General features: G+C 40.9%; 1 protein-coding gene across 5 annotated transcripts in view; it reads right to left on the reverse strand.

The window, feature by feature from the left end:
* Positions 1 to 14278, reverse strand: part of C16H9orf135 (chromosome 16 C9orf135 homolog) — an 86131-nt gene that overhangs the window by 45636 nt on the left and 26217 nt on the right. For 4 of the 5 annotated variants that reach the window (XM_030920049.1, XM_010362949.2, XM_010362948.2 and 1 more), the window contains 2 exons: positions 2798 to 2916; positions 855 to 923 (listed from right to left, as the gene is read on the reverse strand). In XM_030920049.1, the coding sequence (XP_030775909.1) occupies positions 855 to 923; positions 2798 to 2916 (188 nt within the window). Of the gene's footprint in view, positions 1 to 850; positions 924 to 2797; positions 2917 to 14278 lie in introns of all 5 variants that reach the window. The other variant, XR_004054024.1, reaches the window with a different exon arrangement.

The raw sequence follows: 14278 nt of genomic DNA on the forward strand, positions 1-14278 counted from the left end.
TTATATCAGTAAAAATAGTCTCTTGCTGTAAAGTCAGTTCTCTTTGTTCATAGTAATGTTCTACGAAGTTGCTGAAACACTGAATTAGCAAATATTGAACCATTGATCTTAGGAGAAATATAGGGTTAGGTTCCTGCAAGCCTCTGGTCACATTGTCACCACTCGATCAATATAAAACTTTGTTTAATGTCTGTTTCTGCTTAAAGGCATCTTATTTTTTGATTTATCACCTTTGAACTTATGACCAACAACACTGCAACTCATGCCTGAATCAAGCTTGTCTAACACATAAGTTTTCTCTGAAAGGCACATCACAGCCTTCTTGCTCTAAGGAACATGGCAGCACTTCAGCCACCATGCTTGAGGGATGTCTTAAATGAGATCACCAACAAAAAGCATAAGACTTTGAAAAACGTGTCGCTGAATAGACTGTGAAAAGAACACGTTTATGGAATGAGAGCTGAAACAAGAAGGCAGGGCTTCACCCTGTTTGACCTCAGCTGGGACTGTACATATCTGGTGCCTTCCCTTTTTTACCACTCTGCATATGTCCACAAATGCCCACGACAGAACTATGAGTATCGACTTGTGGGAATCAAATAGGTAAATTTTACAGAGAACAAAAATTTACAAATACAGAATCTGCAAATAGTGAGGATTTACTGTTGTATTATTATTGTTATTAATGCTATGCATGTGAATGGAGAAAATATTTGGTTAAAGGCAAGTCAAAGATGTCATGTAAAGGGCATTTTGTTGACCTTGGCTCACCCTCTCATACCTTCACCCCTGCAAACAAACCATCTGAATCAGGAAACATTTTGTACAATTGTAGCAGTTTAGGGGCTACTAACATTTTGCTCCGATCTGGTGGATGTCTAGGAAAGATAGCTCCAAAACCTGTGGCAGGCAATCCAGTGACCCTAAAACAAGATAACATTTTTTAGAAAACTTGTTAGAGTGTAATACGTAAACTTTTAGAGCCATGTAAAACTAATTTAGGGGCTGGGTGCAGTGGCTCATGCCTGTAATCCCAGCACTTTGGGAGGTCGAGACGGGCGAATTGCCTGAGCTCAGGAGTTCAAGACCAGCCTGGGCAATATGGTGAAACCCCATCTCTACTAAAAATACAAAAAAACGGCCGGGCACGGTGGCTCAAGCCTGTAATCCCAGCACTTTGGGAGGCCGAGACGGGCGGATCACGAGGTCAGGAGATGGAGACCATCCTGGCTAACATGGTGAAACCCCGTCTCTTCTACTAAAAAATACAAAAAACTAGCCGGACGAGGTGGCGGGCGCCTGTAGTCCCAGCTACTTGGAGGCTGAGGCAGGAGAATGGCATAAACTCGGGAGGCGGAGCTTGCAGTGAGCTGAGAACCGGCCACTGCACTCCAGCCCGGGCGACAGAGCGAGACTCCGTCTCAACAAAAAAAAAAAAAAAAAAAAAAAAAAATTAGCTGGACGTGGCGGCATGCGCCTGTAGTCCTAGCTACTCGGGAAGCTGAGGCAGGAGAATTGCTTGAACCTGGGAGGCGGAGGTTGCAGTGAGCCGAAATCATGCCACTGCACTCCAGCCTGGGTGGCAGAGCAAGACTCCATGTCAAAAAACAAAACAAAACAAAAACTAATTTAGGGTTGGATTTTTATGGTGATTACTTTTTAAAGAGTTTTCATGTTTGCAACTTTCATAAACTTTATAAAACAAAATGTCTCAACAAGTCAATGGAAATTTTAGCATTTTTGTCATTATTTTGACTGCCTTTTTCAACAATTACAGTATAAGACAAAGGCTATATGTCATACACTTCCATGGGGAGGCACTGTACCAGGATGCAGGATGACAGCTATGACGAAGATAGAGCTTCTATCCTCAAAGAACTCTCTATTCCTGAGGAAATGCCTTCATATAAATAACTAGAATGCAAGTCCAACTGCCATGTAGGACATAAAATACTCAGAGGACAAAAATAGAAAAGCAATTAATTCTGATTGACAGCTTACCTAATTCTTACTGCATGTCAGGCAATACTTCTATGCACACTTCATACTTTATTTCGTCTAAATTTCATAACAACCCTACGAAGTAGATGCTTTTGTAATCCTCATTTTACAGGTGAACAAGCTGGGTTATAAACACCAAAAAACTTTTACAGTAAATTGTAGAGCTGGGGTTCAAACCTGGATAGTCAGAACCCTGGGCCAGGAAAAAAAAAAAAAAAACACACACACACACATATAAAGAGGAAACGGCATTTTAGCTGGGCCCAGAATAAGTAGAGAGTTGATTGGTAAACAATTGAGGTGGCCGGGCGCGGTGGCTCAAGCCTGTAATCCCAGCACTTTGGGAGGCCGAGACGGGCGGATCACGAGGTCAGGAGATCGAGACCATCCTGGCTAACATGGTGAAACCCCGTCTCTACTAAAAAATACAAAAAACTAGCCGGGCGAGGTGGCGGGCGCCTGTAGTCCCAGCTACTCGGGAGGCTGAGGCAGGAGAATGGCGTGAACCCAGGAGGCGGAGCTTGCAGTGAGCCGAGATTGCGCCACTGCACTCCAGTCTGGGCGACAGAGCGAGACTCCGCCTCAAAAAAAAAAAAAAAAAAAAAAAAAAAAACAATTGAGGAAAAGAAACTCCCAGACAGAGAGATCAGCATGAGCAGAAAGCATGGAAGCTTGAGACAAATGTGCTTGATGTGTTCCTTTAGTGTGGAACTGGGGTCACTATACCTTTTTGCTACTTATACGAGTCCTTTCTGCATGTCCATATTCTGTAAGTAAAGGAAAGTATTAAGAATACCTTTCGATAATCCCAGAGCTCACTGTTTCCTCATTCAATAAGGCCTTGCTCTTCATTTCAGCCCATTCTGTGTTTAAACACACTTGTGACAACTTTTCATGTGTTTCTGATACCCACATCTGGAAACATAGAAGCCACATATAAGAAAAATGAATTCTCACTAAAAATGGTCAGTTACTAAAACATGTGTTTATTGAAGTACATTCTGATTTTAATTGTTGACTCTAGTTGACATTAAAAATAAGTGATAGCTCATAGTTGTCAACTGTTTCATCATAAATATGTAAAAATAGCAATTACTGTATGCTATTGGGAAATAAAAAGCAAATTGGTATTTCTATGAAACAGAAAGAACTGCATTCAATTAAATATACTGACTCTATCTACTTTCTATTTCCTTCTTTATCCTTCTCAGGGTTGGTATATTTTAAAAACCCTAAGTAGGAAAATGTTTATAGCAGTCCCTTTGTAAATTACAAGGACTTCAGATAGCATCATCATCATCATCATTATTATTCATTCTCTATCATAGAGCATAATTCAATTAATTACTAAGCAATTATTGCTCTGTGGAAAATCTGCAAACTGTAAGATGTACTCAAACCAATCGCAGAAACATCAAGGGTAGCATCTCAGGGATCTTAGGAACAAAATTGGATGTCAGGGATTCAATATTTTCTCCATACAAAACTCTAGAAGATCATGAAGCTGGAGTTTCAGAGCCAAGAACCAGAACTCATCACCAAGAAAATCCATTACTTTATCTGAAAGACTAGATTCCCCAAGATATTCATGAAGTCTCAGAACACATTAATACCACTAGATTTTCTGGGTTTTTTTGTTTGTTTGTTTGTTTTTTAAAGAGAGACTACTCTTTAGAAAACCAGAGCCTTCAACTGCAAGAGTATCATGGCTATAGTCTGACGCTTTGGGTCCATTTTGCTTTAGTAAAAAGGCTTTGCTGTAACGGGAGTCCAGCCTAGTCAAAATCATTTTAATTAAGTCTCTGGTGCTGGTTCCCTGGTCTACTCCATGGCTCTCTAGATCCTTGGCTTCTCAGAGCACTGCTCTCTAAGACCTCAACCTCCTGAATTACTATCCTCCCAGCCAAATTTCCCAGCTTTGATCCATATACCCTTAGCTCACTACTCTTCTTCTTACATGTTCAGGCTCCAAAGTCAATGGTAGATGACACTACACTGGGTCTTATTTATTTTAACAGCAAAAAAAAAAAAAAAAAAAAAAAAAAAAAATCTTTTGAGAAAAAATTAGTAGCCACCACTTTGTTTGAAGGTATAAGATAAACCAAAAAATTAAGCTTAGATTGCTGCTCAGCCTTTTGGCTAAGATCAAGTGTAAATATTAAGCTTAGATATGCTCAGATGATTTTTAACAGTAAAATATTTCAGCAAATCAACCAACTCTTTGAAAATCATATGAAACAAAGATATTGCCAAACATAAAATAAAGCAGTAAAAGGAAACAGATAATCATAACATTAGTGGAGGAGAATGAGTGCTTATTCTGTGCCAGACAATGCACTAAGCACTTTAAAAGCATTATTTTAATACCTTCTCAAAGCAACCCTCTGAATGTTATGTATTAATATGAGTCATGGTCTCAGAAGGGAAAAACAATCATATTGGGAACCGAGGAGAACTTAATGATGGATCTCTTTATAAACGTGTGGGAACCATTAAGAAAATCAACACTATTGAAGCACCCTGAGGATAGCAATAGTGGAGAACCTTGGGGGTGGAACAGTTACTGTAACTCAGAACAACCTACAGCTATAAAGTGAGGGTCACCTGATAGTTGTATCTTTCAGAACAGAAACCCAGCCACTGCCAAACCATGGTCCTACAGGGAGGAAATCACAGGGAGAAGTGTCCAAGCTCCCTCTCCTCCCACCTCTGGTCACCTGCCAGTGCCTCCCATGGGCCCATCCCAGTGGAAAGCCAGAAGGCAAGGAGCTCATTGCAGCCAACCCTAGAGGTCAGTCTCCTTGGCACAAAGCAGGGTGAGAAGAGTGGAGAGTGGATCTGGAGGTGCAAATGAAGAACACTTGGTATAATTTATTTCTGTTTTAAAAAAGGGAAAACTAAGGCTGGAAGGGATTAAGTAATGCCGAGGCAAATCAGCCAAAAAGTAGAAGCTTCACAATTTAAGACTCATGCAGTCTGCCTCATTCATTCATCCATCTATCCACATCTATTAAGTGCCAGGCATCATACTAGGTTCTACGACTAGATTTGTAAACAAACACCGGAGGCTATACTAGCTATAGCATAGTAAGTTATAGTAAATCGTGGGGATAATGGTAATAACAGCACATGGCCAGAAACCATTCTAAATGTCTTCACATTAAATGCTTGTGACAACTCTACAATTCTCACTTTACACATAAGGAAATAAAGACATGAAAAGTTTGAGACTCTTGACTTAAGTTACAACCCTGTAAGTGGTAGAGCCAAGAATTAAAGAGAAGCCATCTGACTCCAAAGACAACTCTTAACTTCTGTCTCCTGTATCAGTGGCAAATGTTATCTCCCAATATTAGACATTCCTTCTTCATCATCAATAGAATCCCCAAACTTTAGCTGGGTGCCTAGTGTGGCAGACCACATTTTTCAGATTATTTTACTCTTAGATATGATCAGTGACTAGTTCTGGACAATTGAGCATAAGTGGAAATAGTTGTTTTCTGGAAAGAACTTCCAGGAAAAGTCCTTCTTTTCTTTTCCTTCTTGCTGCCTGGAATGCGGACATAATGACTGGTTTCCAGCAGCCATCCTGAGTCCTACCCAAGGATGACAGAGCAGAAAACTGGAAGGAATTGGTCTCTGACAATACATAGAACTTTCATACCAGTTCTGCTATCCTCCAGACCCTTTACATGAAATAATACAACCCTATATGAACAGCCTCTGTTGATTTTCAGTGTCTGTTGCATGTAGGCAAACCTAATCCTACACCATCTCAATGTGAAAAAATCACTTTGGTGCAGAAATGTTCATAACCTGACATAAGGATGGTACTTCATAAAAGCACTTCCATATGTTTAAAAGTCTTTTGGGCTTTGTATATATGTATATCACAGACTGGAGATTGGCAATTTGGTATGTGAGACAGCTAAATTAGCACAGCACAAACTCGTAGGATAATCACTAAAATTTCCATTTAATTTACATAATAAAATCTAGCTTGAGACAAATGATAATATAGAAAATATCTAATGTATAGAGGAAGCTCATTTCATAATGTCATTCATATTCCCTGTTTTCCTGAGTATGAATTATTTTTAAATCCCAATTTCTATTCTTCTAGAATGAACTCTTCCCATATGTGCTGCACTTATGGGAAGAAAATTCAATAGACACATAACCTGGGTGACTGGTACAGGGAATGAGGAGAACATTTATGACTTCTCCTCAGGTTATATATTTCAGGTTGGCCAGACTGTTCTGCTGGCAAGATTCATTTTAGATAATCCCCAACTGACAATTCTTTCTTGGGTTCTTTACAGGCACCCAGAAAGTATATTCCTCTGACCCACAGTGAAGGAAGCTGTGTTGGTCCGTTTTCATGCTACTGATAAAGACATACCCAAGACTGGGCAATTTACAAAAGAAAAAGGTTTAATGGATTTACAGTTCCACTAGGCTGGGGAGGCCTCATAATCTTGGCAGAAGGCAATGAGGAGCAAGTCACATCTTACATGGATGGCAGCAGGCAAAGAGAGAGAGCACACACACTTGTGCAGGGGAACTCCAGTTTTTAAAACCATTAGATCTCATGAGACTTATGCACTATCATGAGAACAGCATGGGAAAGACCTGCCACCATGATTCAGTTATCTCCCACTGGGTCCCTCCCACAACACGTGGGAATTACAGGAGCTACAAGATGAGATTTGGGTGGGGACACAGAGCCAAACCATATGAGAAGCTCAGGTACTTCTCACATCAAGCTTTTCCCTCTGATGCCACAGGCTGCTTCTGGAACCCTCCAGTCTGTAGCCTTTTGTCAAGCATGAGTGAGACCCCAGTGCATCAGGTTCCCTGGGTGGTATCATTGAGGCCCCACTCTCAGGGTGGAAATTAAGGGGACACACTTCCCACCCCTACCCCTTAGAAGATTAGAGGGGTTGGATTCACAGCATGTACTCTTTCTCCAGACAAGTCCTCCAACTTCTAAACTCTTTTGACCAGACCTCTTCGATTTCAACCTTTTTTGTTTGTTTTTAAATCATCAAGGTGAATGAGACACCAAGAAGCTCAAAACTCAGTTACTGCCCAAATAATTTGCATGTTTGGCATGAGTGGGTTGGCATCTCACTTACTTAGAATAAAGGAGGAGTTGGCATCTATTATCTTAGATCTTCAGCCATAACTAAGGAACAGTCTTATTTTAGCCTGTTAAGCAGCATTCCCCCTACCAACTGTAGCTTTTCTGCACCATTGCCAAAAAAAAAAAAATACAAAAGTTTGATTATCTTTTAAAATAATCACAAAGACCATACTTATTTCTCAGAAGTTTTGTCCTTGGAAATCCTCACTGTTTCACATCTCGGTTAACTCAGTAGTGCCATGTAAAGATTCTAAAGGATCCAAGAGAGGTCTCTGAAAATGTAACTGCTATTATTTTGAACAACTGAGACTCATAGGGTGCAATCAGAAAAATAATTGCATTGTTTTCCACAACTACCTCTTCAAGAAAGCTTTTGTGAACTTATTCCTTCTTCTTCTTCTTTATTTTTATTTTTATTTTTTAGAAATAGAGTCTCACTGTTATCCATGCTGAAGTGTAGTGGCACATTCATAGCTTACTGCAGCCTCAAACTCATGGGCTCAAGCAATCCTCCTGCCTCAGCCTCCCTAGTAGCTAGGACTACAAGCGTGCCCCACCACACCTGGCTTAGGGGATGCTCCTTTTCCTCTCTCTAGCAGAAATAAATTTATAACAAGTCTCATTTTTTCCTGATCACTCTGAGATAACAAAACCACTTCTTGTCACAAAATAGTCTTAATTAAATATTTAATATTAGTAAAATAAGCACAAAAGACTCTTCTAATTGTCTGGGGAAAGGAAAAGCAGAGCAGGTGGAGAAATAATAAATTATCCAACCCGGCCTACCCCTCACACCCACTTCCCTCTGCCTACTTACCAGCCTAGAGCAGGTTATAGCTGGAGGAAGAGAAAAGCTTTAACTCTAAATGAAATCCATCATTTTGATGAGATATTTTAATTATTGAAATGTGACCAATAGGCTTTTTATTATCTGAGATTGACCATAAAACCTAAGGAAGCTGCATAGGATTTTGTCCAAGCATAAAGGAAGAACTGACTCCACAAAGCAGGGTAAATAGGCAGTGGAGGCAAAAAATATGGATGTGTGTGTCTCTGCATGTTTGTGCGTGCAGGTGTGTGTGTATGTACGTGCACGTGATTGCCCAATTTAAGTCTCATTTGTTCAACGTAACAGTTACACCTGCTTAAGCAAACTAATATACATGAAAAATTAAAGTCTAATCTCTGTAAGAGTTAAATTAGAGCATGATTACTGATGTAGAAAAGGAGCAGCAAATGTGAGTGATGGGATCAAAATGCTGGGTGGCCTGCTTTCATTCCCATCCCAAATGTCTGGAAATGACAGAGAAGATACTTGCTAGAATAAATAGACTCAGAGATGCAGCAGAAAACTGGGGAAGTACACTCAGTGGGCCACAATTGATACAGAATTCCTAACACAGGAAAGCCAGATGTGATTGTGGTGATATTGGAAAAGCTGATCCAAAGTTGTTCCAGGAGAGAATGCTGAAACCTGTGACATCAACCGCAAGCTCCAAGATTACCGAGACAGGAAGCAAGAGGAGACCCTAGCTCAACAGCCTACTGTCCCCAAACATCTTCCTTTCCTCTGCAATGGCATTTAAAATTATTCAATTTATAAACATTTGATCTGTATACCCCTTTCAGGTGCTTAGATATGAATGCAAGAAGCATCTATAAGATTGTAAGATTATACTGGTCAAAATACCATCCTACAATGTCAAAGAAAAAAATACTTGAACCAATTAAGTAAATAATTGAATTTCCCATATCCGGTATAATTATATCCTTTGTATCCCTTTTAGGAACATTAGTTTTCAAATGTGATATTTTTATTCACTAAAACAGCTCATATTTAGGCTTATTTGGCTAGTTTTAATCTATTCATAAAATGAATGCTAATATACTTTTGTACTATTCATTTATTTGCCATTTTTAAATACACACTGTCTGTGATGCTGTTAATATTAGCCTAATTTGCTCAACAATGTTGTCCTGTTAGTTCCAAAAATGCCTTGGCATTGAGCCACTAGCTGTATAAGAAAAATCTGTTTGATGAATTGTTTATGTATTTCTTTGTTCATTTATATCTGAAAAGTTCTCAGCTTCTATGACACAGCATCATATATGCTCTGTACTTAATCCTTCTAAATTTATGGGATTCAACATGCACCCCTTTCTCAGAAGTGGTCTTTGTCCTCCCAGTGGCTCTCACTTTAGTATCAGCCTCACATGCTAGGAAAGTAACACAAGTGATTGTGATAGGGCCTTTGGTAGTGTTGTGAGGATCCCTGGGTGAGAGGCTTTACAAGTTGAAGCAACGATAACAGACATACTCTTTTTTTTTTTTTTTTTTTTTTTTTTGAGGCGGACTCTCGCTCTGTCGCCTGGACTGGAGTGCAGTGGCCAGATCTCAGCTCACTGCAAGCTCCGCCTCCCGGGTTTACGCCATTCTCCTGCCTCAGCCTCCGGAGTAGCTGGGACTACAGGCGCCCGCCACCTCGCCCAGCTAGTTTTTTTTTGTATTTTTAGTAGAGACGGGGTTTCACCGTGTTAGCCAGGATGGTCTCGATCTCCTGACCTCGTGATCTGCCCGTCTCGGCCTCCCAAAGTGCTGGGATTACAGGCTTGAGCCACCGCGCCCGGCCAACAGACATACTCTTGATGATTTTAGTTTGCGTGGAATTCACCCTGGTAGAGATATGTAGCACCTGAATAAAGTCCAGGTAAAAGACCATAGTTTAGAATGCTATTACCCACTAAGCTTAGAATAAGACAATCAGGGCAAGCCCAGTGGCTTGAATTACTGTTCTCCTGTGAATCTGTTTCCCCAATGGCCTTACTTGGCCTCCTGAAACCAGAGGGACCATTGAAGTAGGAAATCAATTATCCCACCATTGAAATCTGAATGGTACGTTTCCAGATTCTGCCAAGAGATGGTTCCTTTAGGATTCAGCTCCAGAGCTTCAATGGAAACCATACCCAAACCTCCCTCCAACCCATTTCAGTTCAGGTGCACCTCACAGCACCCTGTGGTTCTTAGCATCCATCATACCCTTTGCCACCATGGTTATGTGTTCCCATTTCCCCTAGGAACCTATGAGTTCCTCATATACAAGGACCAATTTTTGAATTATGTTTCCTACCCTAGCACTTAGCATCATGCCTGTCAAAGTAATGGGGCCTCAAAAAATGTTTGTTGAATGTAGAACTTCTTCCTTTTATCCTCTTCCCTTTCTCCCTCCTCCCCTTCCTTCCTACCTACTTTCTTTGTTTCCTTCCTTCATCCCTTCCTCTCTCCCTTACTTCCTTTCTTCCTTCTTCCCTTTCTTCCGCAAATATTTATTGAGCATCCACTATGTTCTAGGCACTGTTCTCGGAACTGGAGATAAAACAGGGAACAAAACAGACCAAAGTCCCCACTTTCATAGAGCTCGTATTCTAACAGGAGGTGACAAATGATTAACAACTAAATAAATCTGAAATATGTCCAGCCATGTAAGTATCATGAAGAAAACTAAAGTAAGGAAAGGGGATAGAGAGATATGATAAGAATGGACTGCTCTTTTACATACAAAAGGGTAACTGGCTCATTGAACAAGTGGGACTTACAAGTAGGTACAATCAGAAAACAAATCTACTTTTCCTCCATCACTGCCCATCCACAGTTATTTGGAGGGACTAGTTCTTTCTCACGCTCCTTGATGAAATATAAGACAGGTCCCAGGGCGTTTCTGGTTACTCTCAGATAATACAAAACTCCTCTGGCTACTTTTGTCCCAAGAGGATTTTCACTGAGGTAAGTAAAATGCCAGTCACATATAATAGTCAAAACTTCACACGTCATGGAAAGATTCTCATTCCTCCACCTTGGAGCTGCTTTGGCCTGACCCACTATATTAGGAACAGGGGGCACAGTTGGCTTCTTCTCAATTATCCCACTTCGACTTCTTCCCTATTCCCCACCTCCCTCTATCTCCTTGGGGACTGATGCCAAGGATGTGTGGAGATGAGGAAGAGAGAGAGGTAAATGCAGGAATGGCAGAATGTAATCTTACTTTGGTTTCCCTAGGGCATGTTTATCTTTGACCCTCTCTGGCACTGGTGAATGTTCAAAGATGACTTTCTTGGGATGTTCTGGTAGACTTTGGGATCACCTCTGGGAACACTGAATGGCATGCCTCATGATAGAAGATGCCTCTGGCTAGACTTAAATGTCTTGCCTCGGCTCCTGGAAACCCAGCTAGGTCCCTCCCATCTCTCCCTTTTTTCCTTCTACAAATATTTATTGGGCACCCACTATGAGGTGCTCTTTCACAGGCTCTGAAATGACGCCATGTCATTTTCTTCTTCCCCGTGGTCCACACTGGATCCACAAGAGGCACATCTGGGCCCGAGGATTCACACATCCTTGCTCCACCTCTAGGGGAGCTGGCTCCCTCTTTTCTGCTCTGCTTCCTCTAACCAGTCACCAGAGCCTTATGTCTAACTTCGTGAGGCACACAAGGGTCCTTGAGATGAGACTTAGAGCACACTCTTTCCAAAACCCTCTCTGTACTAACAAACTCCTCTTTAGGCTTCTTGCATTTCAATTATCTTATATCCCTCATGTGAGTGGGAGCCAATTAGCACCATCTTCTTTGAGGATCTTGCTTAAGTGACCTAATTATTTACTTTGGCACATGAGGCTATTGTTCTGTTCTTAGACTTTTAGAGCCTTAGCCAAAATGTAGACAAAAGTAAGTCCCATTTTAAACTCTGCTACAAATAAATGATGCTCACATTAGCTCCTGCAGCAACATTTAAGGACAAGGACACCTTCAACCAGCTAAATGGAAATGCGGTGGATGGACAAAGCAGCCATTCAGCAGCAATCTTGCAAAAAAACCAAAAATGTTAAGAAGGCATTCAGAAGGGGAAACAGATGGGAATAGGGCTAGCCAGCATGTGTGTGGACATAATTCAGGAAATAGGACAGAAGTTATGGCTAAGATGTAAGAAATCAAAGCCCCAACACATATGCAGTGACATATACAATATCCAAGCCAGAGCAAAAATAATCAGGTCTATTTTCTACAAGGAAGTTGCAGTATAGTGGGGTAAAAAGGCCAGCACACTAAATGTGGAAAAGTTTGGTACTCCAAGAGGCAATTTGGAAAAGTCTCTAAGATCTTAGCGTTTAAAGCCAGAGAAGAACAATGGGTTTTAATTTGTAATACACTTTCTAGTTGTCTGACTTTTCACCAGTGATTAAGTTTCACTTGTTCTCAGTTCCCTCATCTGTCCAATGTGGATCACGTATGAGACCTGCCTGAAGAGCTGTCCAGAGGATGAAATGAAACGTTTTTAATGGAACCATCTTGTTGAATTGATCCTATTGCATCAATAGGATGCAATCATAAAGGAATTTCATTTTAATCAGACTGCCCCTTCCCTCCCACAGCAAGTTATTTCCTTTTGTTTAATAAAAGTCTTAGGCAAGTCTCTTCTTGGCCACTGCTGTCCCTGCCCCAAGGGCAGTGTACTCCCTCTTTCTGCTGTGCCATATCAGGCATGACTTCTAACATTTAAGTTTTTAAGCATGTGCCTAGACCCCATGTCCTCTAAATTCCAGGACATACATATTAATTTCTCTGAGTGGTTCCCTTGAAACTCCTCTCAACTGGAGAAAGAGGGGCACAGGACCCACAACTACATGAATCCTTTTTTAATTCTTCAGTCCCTTGTCTTCAAGGACATAACTACTAATACTGGTTTAATCTAATTTAGTCTCTTAGCAGATCCTGCCTAGATGGCCTGGATTCTTGTTTTAAGGCATGTGGTTCCTGCCAACTATCAAGAGTGTCTTTAGGCCCTTATCAAAACTCTGTGACAACAGGAAGATGGACTTGCCCATCCTCTTGCTACATCCAGCCTCATACCTGGCATGTGAAGGTGTGGGGGCTCGGTGCCAGTATTCCCTCCTTCTCTTTACACTTGGGACCTTGAGTGAGTCATTTAAGATCTGCAAGTCTAGATTTAGAAATAGAATAATAATATATTTCTTGACAGCTTTATAGCTTTGTTGTGAAGAATGAAAAACAAGATTGATGAGCCAATGCTTTATACACAGGAAGTCTGTAGGGAAAAATGTAAATTGCTCTTAAGATAGAGAATAGCAGTTCCATCAGAAATAGTGATTCCTCAGTCTATTTTCTTTTCTATTGAATACACATTTCAAATCTGGCAGGTGAAGGACAGGGTTTCAATGGCCATCAACAAAAAGACATACAGACAGTAAATACTACTATTTATTTACACATTCTCATTAAACCTGAGGCTCGACCACTGTAATGCATGTAATATTGGGGAAGGAACGTTTGTGGTTCCTATACTTCATACCCCACTTCATCTCATGTCCTTTGTGATATGAGGTATAGGAATACCCAGAGACCAAGAGCATTTTTATATAGGAATCAAAAATGAATGTTTTTAAGGACCAAAAGTTCTTTAAAAACATTTTTTATATGGGAATCAAAAATAAATGTTTTTTAAGGACCAAAGTCTCTAAGTGCAGGCCAAGCAATGCCTGTCTTGCCCAACTTACTCTTGTCCTGACCACAGCCCCATGCTGAAGAAAGCAAGGTGAAGCTGGGTTTGTGGGGGAATGGAGCAAGGTGGATGCTGACTGAGTTGGGCATCACACTGCAGAGCCCCATCCACATGCTGGCTGATGACCCATGAGGCAGCCTGATGCAAAGGGAAGAGGGTTGGGTGGAAACTGAGGAAATAATCAGATTCCCCTGAGATCTGGGCTATGGAGCAAGAGGTAAACCTGAGCAGAGAGAAATGGAGATGCCAAAGAGACTTTGTGTGTGCATGTGACACAGAGAGGTTGGGGTGGTGATGGGGATGCCTTGCTTTAGAGCTGTGTTAGTTCCTGCAAGTTTGCTCATTCCATATCCAGGCAGCTGTCACTTTACAATAAATCCCCATTCTCCAGGTGATCCTTATTACTCTCTGTCCACTGCAACTATAAGAGGAAAGGAGGAAATGGCGCTGCCATGCTAAGCTAATTTGTCCTCATTACCTTGTAGAATGGAGAATCTTCTAGAACAATTTCCAGTGCGGAATTATGTATCTTTTTACACTTGCCCCATTTCAAATGTT

This window comes from Rhinopithecus roxellana, chromosome 16 (assembly GCF_007565055.1).
Source record: "Rhinopithecus roxellana isolate Shanxi Qingling chromosome 16, ASM756505v1, whole genome shotgun sequence".
NCBI classification, from domain to species: domain Eukaryota; kingdom Metazoa; phylum Chordata; class Mammalia; order Primates; family Cercopithecidae; genus Rhinopithecus; species Rhinopithecus roxellana.